This window comes from Dendrobium catenatum, unplaced genomic scaffold, assembly GCF_001605985.2.
Source record: "Dendrobium catenatum unplaced genomic scaffold, ASM160598v2 original_scaffold_254917, whole genome shotgun sequence".
In the NCBI taxonomy this organism is placed as follows: domain Eukaryota; kingdom Viridiplantae; phylum Streptophyta; class Magnoliopsida; order Asparagales; family Orchidaceae; genus Dendrobium; species Dendrobium catenatum.
This window is the reverse complement of record NW_021573316.1, coordinates 518776-537197: the sequence shown is the minus strand read 5'-3', so window position 1 is coordinate 537197 and position 18422 is coordinate 518776. Positions and strand designations below refer to the sequence as shown.

Sequence of the window (18422 nt, the reverse complement as noted above, 5' to 3'; positions counted from 1 at the left end):
TCTTGTTATCTATGGAATCTTATTTAGTTGATCAATCTGGTTATCCTGTTGTCTCGAACCTGAAAGCTTGTGGTGTACATTGTGGGGTGCGGGGATTTTAAATTTTTTTCGTACAGCCCTACGTTCTCGAGTGCTCCAGCGCTGAACGACAGAGACCATAGAATTGTCGCGGTCAAAATATTGCACCTCAGCGAGTCAAGACAGAGACTAAGCACCACAACGCTGAGTGTTTGAGCATTGAAGCATTATCAAACAGAGACTGGGCACCATAGCGCTCCAAACCGACGCCGCAACACTACAAGATGGATTGGAGGGTTTTTTTCTCATTTTCTAAAGGGCTAAGTTCCTTGGCGTTTATTTATTTGACTTTCTCTTGTATTTTAAGTTAGTGTAAGAGGGAGAATGGTACATGAGAGACGCAAGAAAAAAGTGAAAGAGAAGAGAGATTGTACTTATTTCTTTCAAATTTCTTATTGAATTTCTTGATGTGATGTAGCTCTTTGATTTTTTTTTTTTTTACATATTCTGAATTTTTCTACATTAAATCCTAAAATTCTTTACTTTACGCTGCTTTTACTTTCTTTCTTGTTTCGTCATTGTAGTATTTACTCATCCTCCCCCAACATTTGTTACAAAATTTTTCTCCTCCTCATTGTGGTGTTTATATATCATCTTTATCTGGAAACCTACATCCAGTGGAGAATCTAAACTCTATTCTACATAGTAATGTTAACTCTGTTATCAATGTACATGCTAGCTTTTTTTGTCTTTATTTCTGTAAATATTGAGACCAGTGTCATAAAACAATAAAAGATGACGGTAAAATTGAAGGCATCCAATCGAACAACTCAATGAGGTAGGCCCAAGCGAATGAGCACACATATCTCTGATCTGCCCTTTGCCTGCATTTTTCTCTTTATTTGTCACCACCCTCTTATCCATTCACAATCAACTCGGAGTAGTGTAATAAGCTAACTGACTCACCAATTTACCAAAGGAAGAAGAATGCCTTATAAGAATGTGAAATGTAAACTTTGAGATGCATTAGTAAATGCACTGAAGCTTTAAATGTTCTGCGCATCTATATGTTATTATGTACAAAATCCCTTTTGAAGAAAAGAGAAAAAAAAGGCAAGGAATATACTGGATAATTTTTTTCCAAACGGCTAATATAGCTCATTCAAACTTTTTAGCCTTGTTGAAGAAAATGGCATAGTACAAAGTCGGTTAGGAATTTTGCCAATGCTTATTTAAATCTTCTGCGCAGTCCCAACTTCAGTTCTACTTCCTGCTTTGGTTATGCATGACCACATTTGGTAGATCACCAGCTAAGCTCATTTGCTGAACCTCCAATGATGATAGTATTTTGATGCTTTGAACACATCTTACAAATTCCCTGCATTTATCACATTTGTGATATAAGCATAAAATGATAGAAATTTGATGTTTAAAATTGCTCAGTATAGTGAAGAATATGCGTACTCCCAAGGATCATCCCCAACCAAAAGTATGTCATTCTCATGATCCACATATACTACTTTCCAGTCGGTTCTGTGGGGATCTTCAAGTTGTCCCTCAATTCCAAACATGCAAGCAAGATCATGGCGGAGTTCATCGTAACCTCGATAGCGCGAGACATCAATTGATCGTCCAACAGATCCGCGCTTGTGAACCTACATAGTGAGGTAGCAACAAGCAGAGAAATTAGTCCAAGCGTTAATGATAGCCAAGCAAAACTAAGGCTTCATTTGGAACGGCTTTCTTAAAAAAATTAACTTTTTTAACTAAAAAACTGCTTTAAGAAGTAGTAAGAAAGTCATCCCAAATGAAGCCCAAATGCCTAAATATAAGTTTTTATCAGGAGTTTGTTCAGTCAAGTGGGAGTTCTATAGCTCGAATGATTCTGTGTACAAGCACATTAACTCCTGCTGTTTCAGCGGATACCTAAAGCATTCTAATTGTGTTTCTCTTCTGATTTGCTTGGTACAGGGACTTTCGTTATTCAACTTTTTGTACTAAAAAACTGCTTTAAGAAGTAGTAAGAAAGCCATCCCAAATGAAGCCTAAATATAAGTTTTTATCAGGAGTTTGTTCAGTCAAGTGGGAGTTCTATAGCTCGAATGATTCTGTGGACAAGCACATTAACTCCTGCTGTTTCAGCGGATACCTAAAGCATTCTAATTGTGTTTCTCTTCTGATTTGCTTGGTACAGGGACTTTCGTTATTCAAGCTTTTTAATTCTCAACTTGTCCCACAAACTTGGTCAATTTTCCACTGCTGATTGGACAAAATTTACATACCTTGGGGTTTTCTTTAATAGAATTGGCAATAAATAGAATCTTCTAGCTTCAAATGTTTATTCTAATTGTTCATGTAAATTGACTGTGAAGTAGTTTGAGATGTTATGGACGGCTTCACAATACTGGTAATGTGCTTCTCACTGTTTAGTTAAGGTAAGCAAGCATGCGTTTCCGAATTGCAAGTCATCAAACATCAAAAGATTGTGCAGGCTAACATTTATGAGCAAATGATGTAAAGAAAAGATACACTAAAAGTTTGATAAGTCATTCTTACAAGTGGATGCAAACCTAGGATTACAACTATTTAGTCTTTACTTTTCTGTCATGCAAAGGTGTAGATACATATGATTTTGCATGCCCATGCTTTTTAATGACTTGCATATTTAAGTTTTAGGTGTTGATCCCTATTAATTTTATTTGAGCGACCACAAAATTCATTTGATCTAGCACGAATCTTGATAAAATATTTGAATTGAAAATTTTCGAAATTAACTCGGGATCATATGAACTCTAATTTAAACAAATTTATAGTAAAAAACAAATGTTTCAATGTGGCAAGTATAACACCAAAAGTGTCTTGATCTGTGTCTAAATGTGCACAAATCAAAAAATTAAAACATAACTGAAAGCTTTGTGATATTAATTGAATATCAAATGATCCTGGAATCAAGCTTTGCTTACAATCAAAATGAGTATCCCAGTAAGAAGAATCCAACACGGTCAAAAGCATTCAATTCTAAGATCATTAAGGCACTAAAATATTGAAAAAATAATTAATAATCGAGGGAATCAACATGGGCCATCTGATGGAGTATTTGTTTATTTTTTTTTCAAAATTATCAAAATACCATTCTAGAAAATAATTAAAAAATCCATGTAAAGGGAGCTTAGACTTTGACTAGAAATTTTAGGCAGTTTAGATATTTGAAAAACTCCAAAGCTCTGCTTGATATTCGACATTAACAATCACAACACTATTGTCATTGCTTACTAGCCGTCACCCTCTATCATTGCCTGATTGCCACTATCCAACTATTATAGCTTGCCTTTTATATCTTGACCACTATCACAAGCTTTCATCTCCTGACGACAATCACCCAACGACAGTCTCCAAACCACAACCACAACAGTTCATCAGTGACATTGACAGTTATTGACTATGAGTCATTTGGTGATTGTCGTCATTACTCTTTAAGGCTCCTCCAACATTCTCTTGTACATCAACAGGAGGTCAAGCTAATTTTTAACACAATGTAAACTTATCTTTTCCAATCGAGGGAAAGAGCAAATTTTTTGTAACCTCAATTATAGATGACTATTTTAAATGGTTTTTCTCTTTCTATATGTTTCATGCAAGATCTTTAATATCTTGCAACTTTTTTTATTTATACATGTATTGAATCTTCATATAAATTTAAGATATTAATTTTTTTTTTTTTCATAAATATTTTAACATGCAATGGTTTAGTACTATCAGTGGGAAACCATCCCATCATTCTTCAAATACTAGTCAAACGGCTGACATGTGTAAAATCTATCAAAATAGAGTTTCATACTCCAACATTCATCAATCTAAGAACCAACCCTTCAATCAAAGACAAGAAAATCCAACCAATAAAAGCCCTAAAGGTTTATTCTTTCAGGATCGTATTCGCAAGATGAACAAGCATCAAGCTCAAATCTTTTAGCTCTTAAAAAGAGAACGGCAAATAGAGCAACATCATAGCATCATGGAGTCCACCTACCATAAAATCAACAATAACACAGGGTTGATCAATTTGATAGAACTCATGTAAGGCCTCCTAGCCATCAATGCTAAAGTGCCTCTTCCATCACGCCTCAAAAAGATCTTCTTGATATTTTCAATTCAACCCATCCTTCTTATGTTGCCCGATCAGCTCATAATTCACGAACAACTTTGGAGGACTTGATCTAACTTCGCCTTGTTGACACCCCTTATAATATCATAAGATATAAACTTTAACACCTAACTCAATAGAAATAAAATAACTTACTTCTCACTACAGTTTGAGTTATAACTTCTAACACTTCCATACTCCAATGCCACATTCTAGTAGGGTTCAAGTGTCCATCCTTGTGTGGAACTTTTGGTTCTTACAAGCACATCAACCAGTATAGGTCTATCATCTATATTCTATAGGCTTCTAATGCACTCTATCTACCACTCTTATGCCTAAAACTAGCACTTGGTTCTACTCTTTTTCGAGGAGGATTATCCCCAACATTGGACCTTCTCAGACTCTTTGTTGAGAAATTTATTACAAAGGGATTAACAATAATTTCTCATCTTTCTAGGATTTACCACATGAGGAAGAAAACTCTTAAGAAATACTTTTCAAAGATTCTTTTCGAAAGCTTGTCAAATTCTAAGAGTAGATCCAGAGTACTACAAGATATTTTTCTTAGAGGTCACCGTGTTAGACATTTTTACTCTATATTGATATGAGAGATAGTTCTCTCATATGTTTATCTTATTCATTGAATAGAAGCACAAATTACTATTGACGAGGCCATCAAATGCCCATCAAAACAATTTTGATAATCTTCAAATAAACGCAAGAACCCACAACAAAAATTTGATAGACCTCCCTAATGAAATAAGTATGACCAGTCAAAAGACGGGATAAAGCATTTTAACCAAATTCAACAGTCTCAATAATACCACGAGATGTTTAATTATACTCGATTAAGCATATCGAAAGCTAACATTTTAATTAAGATTTAGAAGTCTAAACATCCAAAGTGGCTAAAGCCATTTAAAATTTCAAATGGAACAGACCAATTCCGATATTGTCAATTTCATTATTCAAAAGGACATTTGGCAAAACAGTTATCTTCATATACAAGAAAAATTTTAAATGATAAATTCACCAATGGCACCTAGGCAATTATTAAAAAAAAAATAATAGATCATCAGCCTCATAACAAAAGAGATCACAAGATTCATGATAAAAAAGTGATAAGTGTTATTGATATTATCATAAGGATGCTACTACAACTTATATATCATGATGCACAAGAAGGCATGCTAAAAATAATCAAGTTACTTTTGACACTTTGACTTTAAAGGAATACATTATACGCAGTAAGATTTTTTAATCATTTTAGTTAAAATTATGATATCTACTATCAATACTACAAAAAATTTTAGCATGCCTTCTAGAAAGACTCCATGATAATAAGTAGTGTATGAGATATTCAATAGTCTAAAAACCTTAAAAGCATAAGCCTTAGAAGAAACAAGTTATACAATCATTTAAAAATCTCAGAAGGCATACGGCTAAAAAAAATACATCTCATTTCTCATCTTAAAATCTTAAAAGGCACAAAACTTAGAAGGTATAAATTATTTTTCATCTTAAAACCTTAGAAGAAATAAGTCACAAAAGGTGCATGTTTTTTTTTTAATTTTTAAAGATATAATCCTTAATCCTAAGAAGGAATCAAGGGCGGATCCACCTTATGCCGAGGGGGGCAATTGCCCCCCCTAAATTTTTTTTTTTTATATATATGATTATGTAGGTAATATGTCCAACTACATCTACTTTTTAGTCGTTATTACATAGATTTGTAGGGAATTGCCCCGCCCCCCCCCCAAAAGTTTTAAAAAATACTATGGTCTTTTGGAAATTGCCCAACATAATCAAACGATAAACCAAATACAAAGAGAAATAGTAAAGAAATTTAAAAAACATCCTTACAACCAAAATTTGTTCCGGGGGTGCCGTCCCAGATCGAACCCCACCAGGGGGCGCTGCCTTGGACCCCCGACATATCTGCGAAATGTACAATGATTAAGGATATGAACAAATAGGGGTCGAGCCGACTTCAAGGCAAAAAAAATCTCTACATTCCCCCCCCCCTAAAAATTAAGGCTGGATCCGCCCCTGGAAGGAATACATTCCTTTTTATTCAAAAAATTTAGAATGTATAAGATTAAAAAAGTATAGAATTTTTAGGCTATTAAAAAATCCTAGAAAACTTAAACCTAAAAAGGCACAATCTTTCAATTCATAAAATCTCATGAGCCATAGGCCTTAGAAGAGAGATGTATTTTTTCATCTAAAGTGATAAAAGATCAAGATCCCTATGTTTCAATTGGTGGGCAAAACTTTTTTTATGACCAACACAAATATTCAACTATGATATGCTAGATTTCTAATAAAAATTGAAGATTTCAAATGTATTTCAAAGACATCTAAAAGACTTTGTCTTCTATGGAGGCAAGTTCTCAAAAAATTGAATTATTCTTACACAAAAAATTAAGAGTTCATCAAGTATTATCAAAACTTTAAAAAACTTGATAAATATTGATCATGCTTGTATATTAAGATGTGAATAAAATATATTTAAGGGTTGGACAAATAAAAAGCCTTATTTTAAAACTACATATAGAACTACTAAACCTACATGATGGAAAGATACTCTTTATCACCATCAACAAAGACTTAACTGAAGATTTCTACAAACTTCAAGTCTTGAAACATATCCCTCAACTTTTAACAGACAATCTCTTCCCTTTTGAAATATGTTGTAGTCAGTGTATCTCAACTGATTCTAATAACAACAATACCAACACTTATGCCAAACATCACCAATGTTGACACTCAACGTCAATATCAAGCTAAGACTTAAGGCTCCATTTTTAACGGTACCTGAAATATATATACATTCATATCAAATTGGAGTACCATTTTTTTTTTAAGAGAGAAAAATATGTCAAGCATGCTTAAAATTATGGGAGGACATATAAAATTGTTATTTTTTTTTCAAGCGGCATAAAACAACATACAAGTCTCTAATGCGTCAAAGTAATTTTCTACCGTAGCAATTAAATGTAAAAACTGTGAAAAACAACCACTCAAGAATTTTTCTAGAAAAAAAAATTCTAGAAAAATTCTGAAGTTTTTGGTTAAGAATCTACATATCAAAGATAGTATCAAAAAAAATTTTAATCAACTTTGACAACTATACAAGTCTCAAGAAATTTTCAATGTCTTTATTCAACAAAGTGATATATTGTATAATGCTGTTGTTCGTGAATTTTTCACTCTACGAAACAGTAGTATTTTTATCTAAAAATTGGTGAGTAGCCAAAGATGATATATACAATCAATAAAAGACTTTAAAATTTTTGTATGACTAGTTTGATCTAAAAAATTCACTAAATACAAAAATATGATAAATTTAACATTTGAAAATAAAAAATTTTCTAAAGATAAGAATAGTTGAATTTTGCGATGAAAATTTTTGCGAGAAACACACATACATATGATTAGTCAACAAAAATAATAAGATTAAAATTTAGATAAGTGAACCAACAATTAAGAATTTGCTTTAAAAAAAAAGAATACTAAACAAAGTTTCGGTATTTTGGGGGACTTCTTTTATCATATTTGTATTACCGCACTAAGGATTGATCGACCCATCAATTATTATCTCTTATATGAGTCACATAGATTCTAAAGTCCGACAATAGGGTGAAACATGATCAATAAATTCATTGATCTAGCACGAATTATAATGGAATACTTGAATTAAAAATTTTTAGAGTCAAATTCGGTGCAATCTGAATTCTAATTTCAAATACATAGTCGAAATGATAGTTTTGATGAGATGAGACTAACGACACCAAAAGTGTTTTAATCGAAGTTCAAATAAGCCCAAATAAAGAATTTCAAGCATAGTTGAGAACTTTGCGACATTAATTGAAGAATTAAATGAAATCCGAATCTCATTTATTTACAGTTAAAACAAGTGTCTCGATGGGAAATCCTATGAGCTCAAGATCATTCAATATTTTAATCATTAAGGAGATAAAATACTTAACAAATGATTTATGATTGAAGAAATCAACAAGGTCTATCAAATGGAGTGTTTGTAGATTTTAGACAAACTTATCAAAATGCCACTAATAAATTATAAATCGACCCTTATTCTTCATATAAAAGAGCTTAAATTTTGACTTGAAATTGGAGGAGCTTAGATATTTGAATAACTCTAGAACTTTGCTTGATATTTGACAGTAACTATCACCGTCCAATTATCATCACCTATCCACCTTTGCCTGTCACCGCTCAACCGCTTTTGCCTATCATCACCCAGTGGCCAACTCCTAAGCACCATCACTTGACTTTCATCCCCCGAACATCGTCACCAGAAGACTAGCTCCTGACCACCATCATCCATCAATGATGTTGACAACTATCGATACTCAATCATCTCGTCACCACCATCATCACCCTTCATGACCTTCAACATTCTCTACTGCAAACCAACGTTTTAAAAGGCGAAATCAGGAATCGAGGCTTTTTGGCTTAGCGAGGCGAGGCGTAAGCCTCGAGGCGGATCGAGGCGTAAGCCTTAAAAATTATAAAAATAAAGCAATTTAAAATTATGAATAATGACAAAATTGTCAAAAAATAACAAAATATTACGTCAATTGTGAATTTGATGATTTGTTCTAAGATAACATTAGTATATTACTGGAAAAGAAGATTTAAAATAAACCCACTTAAAAATAAAACATCCCTTTAGGATCAAGACCCAATGCAGGCTCATCATCACTTTGATTTTCTTCAGAAGAATCTTCATGTACCGCTCAATAAAACATCCCTTTAGGGTCAGTACCGAGCATGTACCGCTCCGTACCGAGCATGTACCACTCCGTACCGAGCATATACTGCTCGGTACAGATCGTGTACCTAGTGGTACCGAGCATGTACCGCTCAATACCAAGCGTATACTTGCTCGGTAACGAACGGTGCTGGCTCGGTACCAAGTATGTACCTAGCAGTACCGAGCATGTACTGAGCAGTACCGAGCATGTACTGAGCGATACCGAGCTTGTACCTGCTCGTTACCGAGCATGTACTGAGCGGACGAATGAAAGAAAGCCGAATCAGGAGTTATTCAAGCTTTCATTACTGCACCTCAAAGTCAAGGCCACAACACCGCTCACCTGCTCTTCCGACCTAACCGAGGCCTGAACGTTTCCTGCACTCACAACTTCAACTTTGTTTACTGCTTTCGAAACCGTTATTGCTTTTGGATTCGTTTCCTGCGTCGTCTCCTGCACTCACGGCTTTGTCTCTTTCCCTCACGGCTTCGCCTCTAGTTCGCCTTTTAATTCTCACAGGAAGCCCTAATCCTATACGCGAATACACAAACACGAATCGGCTACGTCGTATTTACATATATACCGAAGAAAAAATTTCGAGGTGGTGCCTCATACTACCTCGAGGCGTTACGCTCTAATGCGTACGCCTTGTGCGAAAAAATCATAGGCTTCGCTGGATAGTTCGAGGCGTAAGCCCTGATACGCATGACTTCCGCCTCGACTTGAGGCGCGACTCAATGCGGAAGCCTCGTTCGCTTTTTTAATGGTTGCTGCAAACACATGAGCCAGGCTAATATTCTACACATTGACATCCTATCTTCTCCAATTAAAGGGAAGAGCAATCTTTTATAACCTTACTTACATGATATACTATTTCAATTACATCAAGTTCCGTGGTTTTTTCTCTCTGGATTTTTCATTTAATAATTTTAGACATTGTTTTATCTATTATGTATGTGCTCGATATTCACACAAAACTAGAAATTAAAATCTCTCTATTGTCACAAATATTCTAATGCGTAACAAACTTAAACCATCTCAGAGAAAATCAAATCAGCTACCTTCAGGATGTAATCATTTAAGTTTTCAAAGGACAAACCTTTGTATATGTCCTCCTGCGTTGTGGCTGGTTAGCCCACATTTCTTGGTTCAGCATTCCAACCTCGTTAAAACAAGCATCAGCTGACCAGCCAGGATTGAATGGCATATCTTGCAAGCAAAATGACTGAGAACTGACAGCAGCAGTTGAATCGGTGTCAACATCCCTCTGATTACAATAACTTGGTAAGAAGTTTTGAATATCCTTTCCAGAACCGAGTCCCCTTGATAGCATAGAGTTCTGTAACAGAATATCTGAATTGGTTCCTGTAAGAAGGTTACTATGAGAATCATGACGAAGATCTGCATCCAAACATACAGGAGAATGTGAAAATCCTTCCTGTAAGCTGCCGTCCAAGCAAAAAGAATTCATAGAAGAAGAATCCAATTGATCTCTCATACTATTATGGCAAAGAATATGATTAGTCTCCTTGATCACGTGCATCTCATGCCTGTTCTGAAGTTCTTGCAGCACTTTGCTAGGTACACCATGCATTGAGACTTGGCAAGAACTGGAAGGCGAGGTAGAGCATGAAGGTGCATCATTTTCGGATGGTGGAGGTGGAGTTCTGGCGAGTAATTGAGGGTTAGAGTGACCTGCTATTTGGTTTTTAGGTAATTGCTGGAAATTTTGCTGTTGATGAAACAGCTGGTTCTGCAATGGCAACTGCTGAGAAAGCTGAGATTGTACTTGAGCACTAAGCTGAGACAGCACTTGCTGGTGTTGAAGCTTCTGTATCAGTTGCATCTCTATCTGCTGCTGCTGCTGCAATAGAGAATGCTGTTGCAGCTCCACTGGTTGCTGGAAGTTGGAATTAGATTGAAGAAGCACTTGTGGTTGAAGATATGTCTGGTTCAATAGAGTTTTTCCTTGGATAGAGTGAGATTTTTGGTTCTGTATAACTTGTTGCTGCTGTATCTGAAAGGCAGATGGCTGAAGTTGTTCATTAAGTAACAGCGCTTGAGTTAAATTTTGTTGCTTTTGTGCATTAAGCTGCTGCAGATTCTGTTGTTGGTTGTCATGTTTTCTCTGTTTTAAATGTGTTTGACTTTCTGCCAGCTGCTGCGGCGGCGGGAATTGAATCTCATTGGAATTTTGCTTCTTTGGTTTCTGGTGTTGATCTAACTGTTGGCTTTGTGGATTTAATTTGAAACCGTATTGAAAATTCGGAAAGCAGGATGTGTGAGACTGGAAACTCAATAGTCTTGCCGGATCGTTGCAGATGAGGCTACTTGGAATAGATGCTTCCATGGAGGGGATGTAGGTTGGTTGGGAAGTAGAGGAGCTTAGCCGAGAATTCTGCTGTATGGCCATCCACTGAACCAGACTCAGGCCAGGGAACAGTTGACTCTGAGTATCTTTTATGCCAAAATCATCCCCAAGACATGGGATGACACTTTTAAAGGCAATCTCCGCTTCAGCTTCATCATCTGCTACTCACAAAAATAAAATCAAAAGATATAAAAGGAAAATACAGAAAATAAGCATACCTTGAAATTAGTTGTTGCTAATGACCCATCTTAAATATTTTGAAAATATACTAACGTTTTTCATAATGAATCTATGAATAAAAGCCCAAAGTGAAGGAAAAAAATGGACAGTAGTTCTAGCTTCATTTACGGATGTTTATTCATGCTTATGTGCCATAACTTATATTTTTTTTATGGCCAAAAATCAGGCTTGATATCACTCTCAAAAGAACAGGTAGCCTTCAAATCCTGAACTAACATAAAATATAAAAGACTGCATATATATATTTTAATGATTCTAATGCATAAGAAGCATCAAGAATTTTTACAGCACAAAGAACTGGAATATCTAAGCCAAGAGGTGTTTAACAGCTTTCCAAAATTACGGATCTTAGCTAATCGATGTTAGAATGAGACATTCTTAGTGAAAAGTGAGAACAAAGAGATTGACATTGGAATAATCATTTCCAGGGCCGAAGATCTGATGAGCTCATGAGCCATTGTCAAGTTGAGTAGATACAAAATTTGAGCAGATGTGAGAACTCCTTCATATGGGAAAATGCATGGCAACAAGCCCGAGAGAGTGGCTCAAAGTGATTAGTGGGTGAAAGAGCAATGCTAATTGGCGAAGCGGTGGCAACTGAGCATGATCGATCAGCGTGTAAGTAAGCTCAAGTGGAGCGTAAAGTACTAGTGGGTGAACCAAGTAGGTCGATCTGCGCAAAAGATCATACACGATCGAGCGAGCAAACTGGCAAATGAAACAAGCTAAGGAGTCACCACAAGCTGGCAAGCAAGAGATTCAATTGATCAAGATTCTCACAGGTGTGAATCCTAACTAGATTTTCAACGGCACAAAAATTTCAAAACACAGAACCCTCAAAGGATTTTTAAAACAAACGAAGATAAATAATAGTTCATTGAGAAAGCTAAGACTAGGCATGTAGGATCATTACAGGATATTCATGGGATCCTCAACAGACACAGGATCCCCCACAAGATTTTTATGGGATCAACACAACCAAAAGCAAGATGAAGGTGAACATCTATTTCATCGAGTGAAAGATGAGACATGGGATCCTCATGAAATCATCACAAGAGACAATGGCAAAGACGACTTAGAATGTTTCCTCTAATGCTATGACAGAAAATATAAAATACCACATCTTTATTTTATTGACCCTAATGATAGTATAAATATAAGTATATAAAGGCAATAGGAAAGAGCAATAAATACAATAAAAGATAATATAGACCATAATAAAGTATATATATATATTTGTTCACAAGCTAAAATTTTGTATATTTCAAAATAAACAAATGATAGAAAATCTTTGGTGAAAGTCACTTCAGAAGAATGACTAACAACATAATGGTGAAAAATGCCAGCAGCAGATACACTATTATAAACATTGGAAGCCAATGAAAATTTCTATTCAAAGAATACCCAGTATGTAGAACTAATAAAAAAACCCATGGAGGAGGGCTTAAGTAGAATGGAGGAGGGCATAAGTAGATAAAATTAACAAAAATTTACCAGGCATCCCTGGTTGTTTAGGGAATTTAGGCCTAAAAAATGGAGGAGGGCTCAAGTAGACTGGAGTTGCAACCGGTTCAATCTCCCATAATGATACCCGGCTTGGTCGATCAGCCGCTGTTAATTCATCCCACCCAACCTAATAATTGCAAAATTAGAGAAAGAAGTAAAATGTTTGAATAAGAACCAGTTCATTATGTGCGTGAAAGGAAAGCAAGCATATAAACAATTTTCAGCCTAAATATAGCTTAAACACAGTTCAAGAAGAAGAATTGACATTTAAAAACCTAAAGATGCCTTTTTATGGTAAAAAATTCAAACCTCAATGTTACGCCATTGCGAAGTTTTCCACTGAGTTGCATCGAGGTCGCTGATGCCTGTGATTGTTCCCATGTACCGGCGAACACCGCATTCCTCTGTCTCAAACATCATTCTAAACCTCATGCCAAGGGACACTTGCATGTAAAATGTCTTATTATATTTTGCTAAAGGAATGACAAATTCAGAGGGGCTTGCTCTATCACAAAAACAAAGAAAATTTATCAGATTAAAACAAGATTTTCTTGGAAATTCTGAATAACCATTGAGTGTTTAGGGACTACCAGATATACCTTGGGTTGTAAAAGATTGTAAATGGACTACTATTCGCAACAGCATGAGCAGCAGCAGCAAGTATTCCTATGTGCATACTGTCGCTTGAGAGGACAGAGGAAGAAATAGTTGGTTGCTGCCTGGTGGCACGCCTTATACCCAAGAGAAGTTGTGATTTTTCATCCCTGGGATAAAAGATTACATGTAATAAATTTAAATTCTTCATTAATGTTGACATAAAGGACAAAATCTATCTAATTTAGCCTACCGAATGAAAAGGACAGAATCTCCAGCAAAAAGCCTTTTTGTACTTACAAACACACTCCACCCTGTTGTTAGTAGATGTCTTTTTGGTTGACCTGTAAATAGGATCAACTTAAAACTAGAGGAATTATAGAAAGCAGAAAATGTAGGAGGAAAAGGAGTTCCACATTACAGTTTAAGTAAGTTTATTCAGATAGCTCCTAAAATATGAGAGCTTCCCATGGGTATCTTCTTGAAGCAAGGCATCTTATGAGGGGTTAAACATATTCACATAAGATTAATGAAATGAAAATTAAGAATTATTAACTATCTAGACAAAAGTACCAAATTCGTCTTCAACTATTTTTGTGAGACCATTTTAATCCCAGAATATATAAAAGGTCAGATTTAATATTTGCACTCTTTAAATTGGAGCAAAAATATTCATGCAGCAAAAAGTGATGAAATTTAAAGTTAATGGATCATGGGTGTAAATGAGTCGAGTTGAGCTTAAGCCATCCTCGACATTTATTGTAATATCGATTATGTTTAATTGCTCTATAGTTTAGTTACATTCATACATTTATTGTAAAAACCTGAAATTTCATAAAATGAAGTAATTGAAAATAGGAAAAAAATTTGAATTTGAGCGCTGCGCTAGAGAGCGCAGTGGCGCTCTTTTTTTTTTTTCTTTAGTAACTTGGATCTCTGCATGCAACGTAGCGCCATTATGATTTATAAATACGCAGCATCATGCACTAAATGATGTTTTTATATATAATTAAATTAAATATCCCTCACCATCTTAACCCCCATACCCAGCACCCCCATTCCCATTTGCTCCCTTATCGAGGAAGAAAGGAGAGGAAGAGGAGGAGAGATTAAGCTCTCTTCAGGATTGTATTTTCCTTTGCTCCAGTTATGAAAAGTGTTCTGATGGTGATAGGTAATCTTAGCTCTACCTGTGTTTTCAATGATTTTGTATTTTGTTAATTTTCTCCCTCCTAAAATTGATAAAAATGGACTATCACTCATTTTGATGAACTTCCATTATGTAATTTTTTATATGTGGTAGATATCGTTATTATGAGTATTTTGACATGTTTATATTAAAATTTCATCGATTGATTTTGCATATATATAATTTTAATTAAAATATCGTAATTGCTCCTAGTAATGTTCTTGTATCCGAATTTTGGTATTTTTTTGCAAATGATCAAACATTTAACTTCTCATATATTAAATGTTTCTTAAGCATTTCATCTCTTGCAAACATAATATTAATTTTGCTTACCCAAAATTAAAGTAAAAGCTTATAGAGAATTTGCTTATGGATTTTGTAAAATGAAAGCATCATCTAATCTAGCCATATGTTTTTGAAAATTGATAAGGAATTACAATTCCCATCATATATGCAAAAAAAAAAAGTTCAGCACATCCTTTTGTCAAAGATAACAATGAAACAAAATGATACTGATAATCTCTTATGGTTTCATCTTAAATTTTTTAAAAGGGTTATTTTAAGTCTAGAGTAAAAGGAATTTCATGGTTTTGAATTTTTAGATGTTTGGTTGAGTTAAATAAATGTAAAGTAATCTTTTGAGGAATTTAGAATCTCTGCTAGTTAATTTTCAATGTATTTTGAATTCGATTAAATTGGGCAAATGTGAAAACACAAGTTGGTGCAAAACTAAATAGACCCTCTCCTTTGTTGGGTCTAAATCTTGCATCTGATAAGCGCCAACCCTATGCAAACTCTCGCTTCTACCCTTGCCTTTGCAACCCTTGATCTCACCTCTATCAAGCACCAACTTCACATCCCTTAAGTGATGGCCTCATGCATGCGCTCACCTTCACCCTCAATTCCGTAGCTGCCAACCTCACCGCTACCGGGCATCCACCTTACCTCCCAAAAGCTGACCTTGTATAGACCCTCAACTCTACCCTTACCTGTGTAACCCGCAACCTCACCTCTATCATGCACTAGCCTCACCTTTGTACCCCCTGACCTTACCTCCATTAGGGGTTGGCCTTGACTCTACAAACCCTCAATCTCATTAATATCACTCACATCATTGTCCACAGAGAGAAAGTGTATGAGCAAAAGTTTTTTTCTCTTTTGAATCTTATTAAAATAAATATAAATTTTCATTTTAGTGTATTTGACTTACACTTAACAAAACAATAACCCGAAATTCAAAATATAGGAGTTTTTTTAACATTGCATTCTTTTACTTTATATTTTAAATGCATCCAACTAAACAACCCCTAACGAGAAAGTATATTATATTTGAATGATGTTCATTTATCAATAAAATTTTTTGTTACCAAGGCAAAGTTCATCTCTTCCAAGTACATGTGTTCCTATCTACCTTATGTAAATTTAGATTTGTCTGGAAATAAAGGTATATGTTAAAAGATGTTTATGTAGGGGTGGATCACTTTGAACATTGAGTAAAGCAGAATAAATACTCACCAACCAAGGTGGATCCCTTTGAACATTGATAACTTTTTTTGGGACATTTGGATGAGGCTGACTCTCTAACATCATAAATTAACCTCAGAACCAATGAATTGGCTAAAACATCTTAGAGGATCCATACCTCGATATATATGCCGAAATGTCCATACTATGTCATGCAAGTCATTGGCCCCTAACTCTTGAGTTGGTGGTTGCAATGTAAAATCCTAGAGATCATGCAATCTCTGTATTAACTGTACTATTCAAAATTAACATTAATTTATTCTGAATCAATAGCAACAACAAAAAGGATGAAGATGATACCAGAGGCGGGAATATCTTTTCGGCAGCTCTGCGGGGCACAGAAAATCCTCCATGAGTACTAGTGTCGCTTGCTGTAAGTGTTTTGCAGAAGAACTGTGTGGGTTGTTTGTTCTGCTCGAGTCCCATTTCAGATGCTAGCAATGCCTCTCTATCAAACTTTATAAGATTTTATTTAGAAAAGAACTTTTCAAAGAGAAAAAAGGGAGGAAATTGAGCATTAAAGGTTAGCAACAAATTATAGTGCGATAAAAAAAAAATATATATATATAGTGCGATGGAACCTACTTTATTAACTGGTTGAAGAGTCATTTGAGCATAAACCTCATCTGTTTCAGTATCAGCCTGACCATATCAACTAAGATGTATAACAATGATGAAGAAAATTCATGTAGCAAGCACAGCCATTAATTCATTTTGAAAAAACATACATGTAAGGTGACATTCTGAAGCACGCAGATCAATTTAGAAGGAAGCGATGGGTAAGTTGGAATGCCATCCATTTTTTTCTGCATTGAAGCAGCTACCTGAAGCTCAAATTCATCGAAATCATTCATAATTTATCAGAAAAGATTAAAAATGGGGATCAAAGCTTTAAAGGAAGCTAGGGCAGACTTGTTCGCTGTGGCCTTGAGGGAAATAAACAACATGGCTGCCTGCTGGTGGCAAAGACACAAGCGGCCCGGCGCAAGCGTGCCATAGCTCTGAGTTCATGCTCTTTCTTTCCCCTGTTTAAAAATATATCAAAAGAACAATATATAAATGATTTTAAAAATATTTGAATACAACTTATTTGGACTTAAAGAACAGAAAAGTATGCATTTGGTTTCAACTTAGCAATTAGGAATTCAACTTTTCAAAGTTTCATTGTTGATTTTGATTAAATAATAGAGCATCGAACGCTAAAAGAAGGGAAAAAAGGAAAAAAACTACGGTTTTGCAGAGGTAGAATAAATATTGGGAGCTTAACATAGAACAACTTTAACCAACTCCAGAAAGCAGAAACTAAGTTACCTTTCTCCGTCAGCTCTCTAACCTTCCTAAACTCTTCTTCATCCCACAAAATTTGAAGAAAATACCAAAATTTCTATGAAGTTTAAACTTTGTAGGAAGTATAGATTTTTCACCTTCTGAAGTATTGGCCGGAAAGCCATTCGCCGGCGGAACCTTCATGATCTTCTAAAATTTCCTCCAAAACAAAAATAGTAAGAGAGAACCAGCAGACACCTTGAACGAGAAATCCACCAATGTGCTTTGGAGAAAGAGCACAGAGAACTATATTTTCTTCCTCAGAAGTAATCGAGAACAGTTAATTCAACTTCAAAAGCAAGGGGAAAAGATGACTAGCAAAGGGTTGGAGTTCCGGAGGATCACTGGCGACGACGTCATTACCGGAAGAATTTCTGTGTTCCAAGCCGACGGAAAGGGTGGTGGAGCCGCGGAAGGTGCAAATAGTGACCAACCACCTGCCGCAATAAAAAAAGAAAATTGCTTTATTTATTTTATTTATCCATTTCGGCAGTCTTGAAAATGACTTTGGGGTCACATTATAATGGTTAATTTATAGCATAAGAAAGTTTGTGCGACTAAATGCTAATATTCGGGCGGAGAAGCCGGACGCGCACATGCTCGGGACCATCTTACAATGCAGGTTCTCTTCCGAAAAATTTGTCTCGATGTATGATCAGCTTACAAATATTGTTGCATCCTAAAATATTTATAGAGATTCATATATCTATAAATATTTTAGGATTTAATATT

General features: G+C 35.2%; 1 protein-coding gene across 8 annotated transcripts; it reads right to left on the bottom strand.

Moving 5' to 3' along the window:
• Positions 1 to 1128: 1128 nt before the first annotated feature.
• Positions 1129 to 17962, bottom strand: LOC110103526 (auxin response factor 16). Of its 8 annotated transcripts, XM_028692697.1 has the most exons (14): positions 17789 to 17962; positions 17277 to 17389; positions 17093 to 17188; positions 16950 to 17006; positions 16665 to 16820; positions 16483 to 16567; positions 13905 to 13995; positions 13657 to 13821; positions 13367 to 13562; positions 13046 to 13184; positions 10441 to 11472; positions 10040 to 10305; positions 1483 to 1673; positions 1129 to 1396 (listed from the first exon to the last, which is right to left on the bottom strand). In XM_028692697.1, exons 1-14 carry the CDS (start codon positions 17832 to 17834, stop codon positions 1282 to 1284), a joined length of 2748 nt encoding a protein of 915 aa, XP_028548530.1. In that variant the 5' UTR covers positions 17835 to 17962; the 3' UTR covers positions 1129 to 1281. The 8 variants fall into 8 exon arrangements, 6 of the variants coding, with proteins under 6 accessions (XP_028548530.1, XP_020687938.1, XP_020687939.1 ...); XM_020832279.2 differs by having other exon boundaries at positions 10040 to 11472; XM_020832280.2 differs by having other exon boundaries at positions 10040 to 11469.
• Between the last annotated feature and the right edge of the window lie 460 nt (positions 17963 to 18422).

Excerpts from the sequence above, each read along its gene's own strand:
- LOC110103526 (XM_020832279.2), bottom strand. The coding sequence starts at position 17,834 with ATGAAGGTTCCGCCGGCGAATGGCTTTCCGGCCAATACTTCAGAAG. Across the intron at positions 17,390-17,788 it reads TCCGGCCAATACTTCAGAAG|GGGAAAGAAAGAGCATGAAC; the intron begins GTGAAAAATCTA and ends ATTTTTAAACAG. Across the intron at positions 16,821-16,949 it reads CTCTTCAACCAGTTAATAAA|TTTGATAGAGAGGCATTGCT; the intron begins GTAGGTTCCATC and ends AATCTTATAAAG.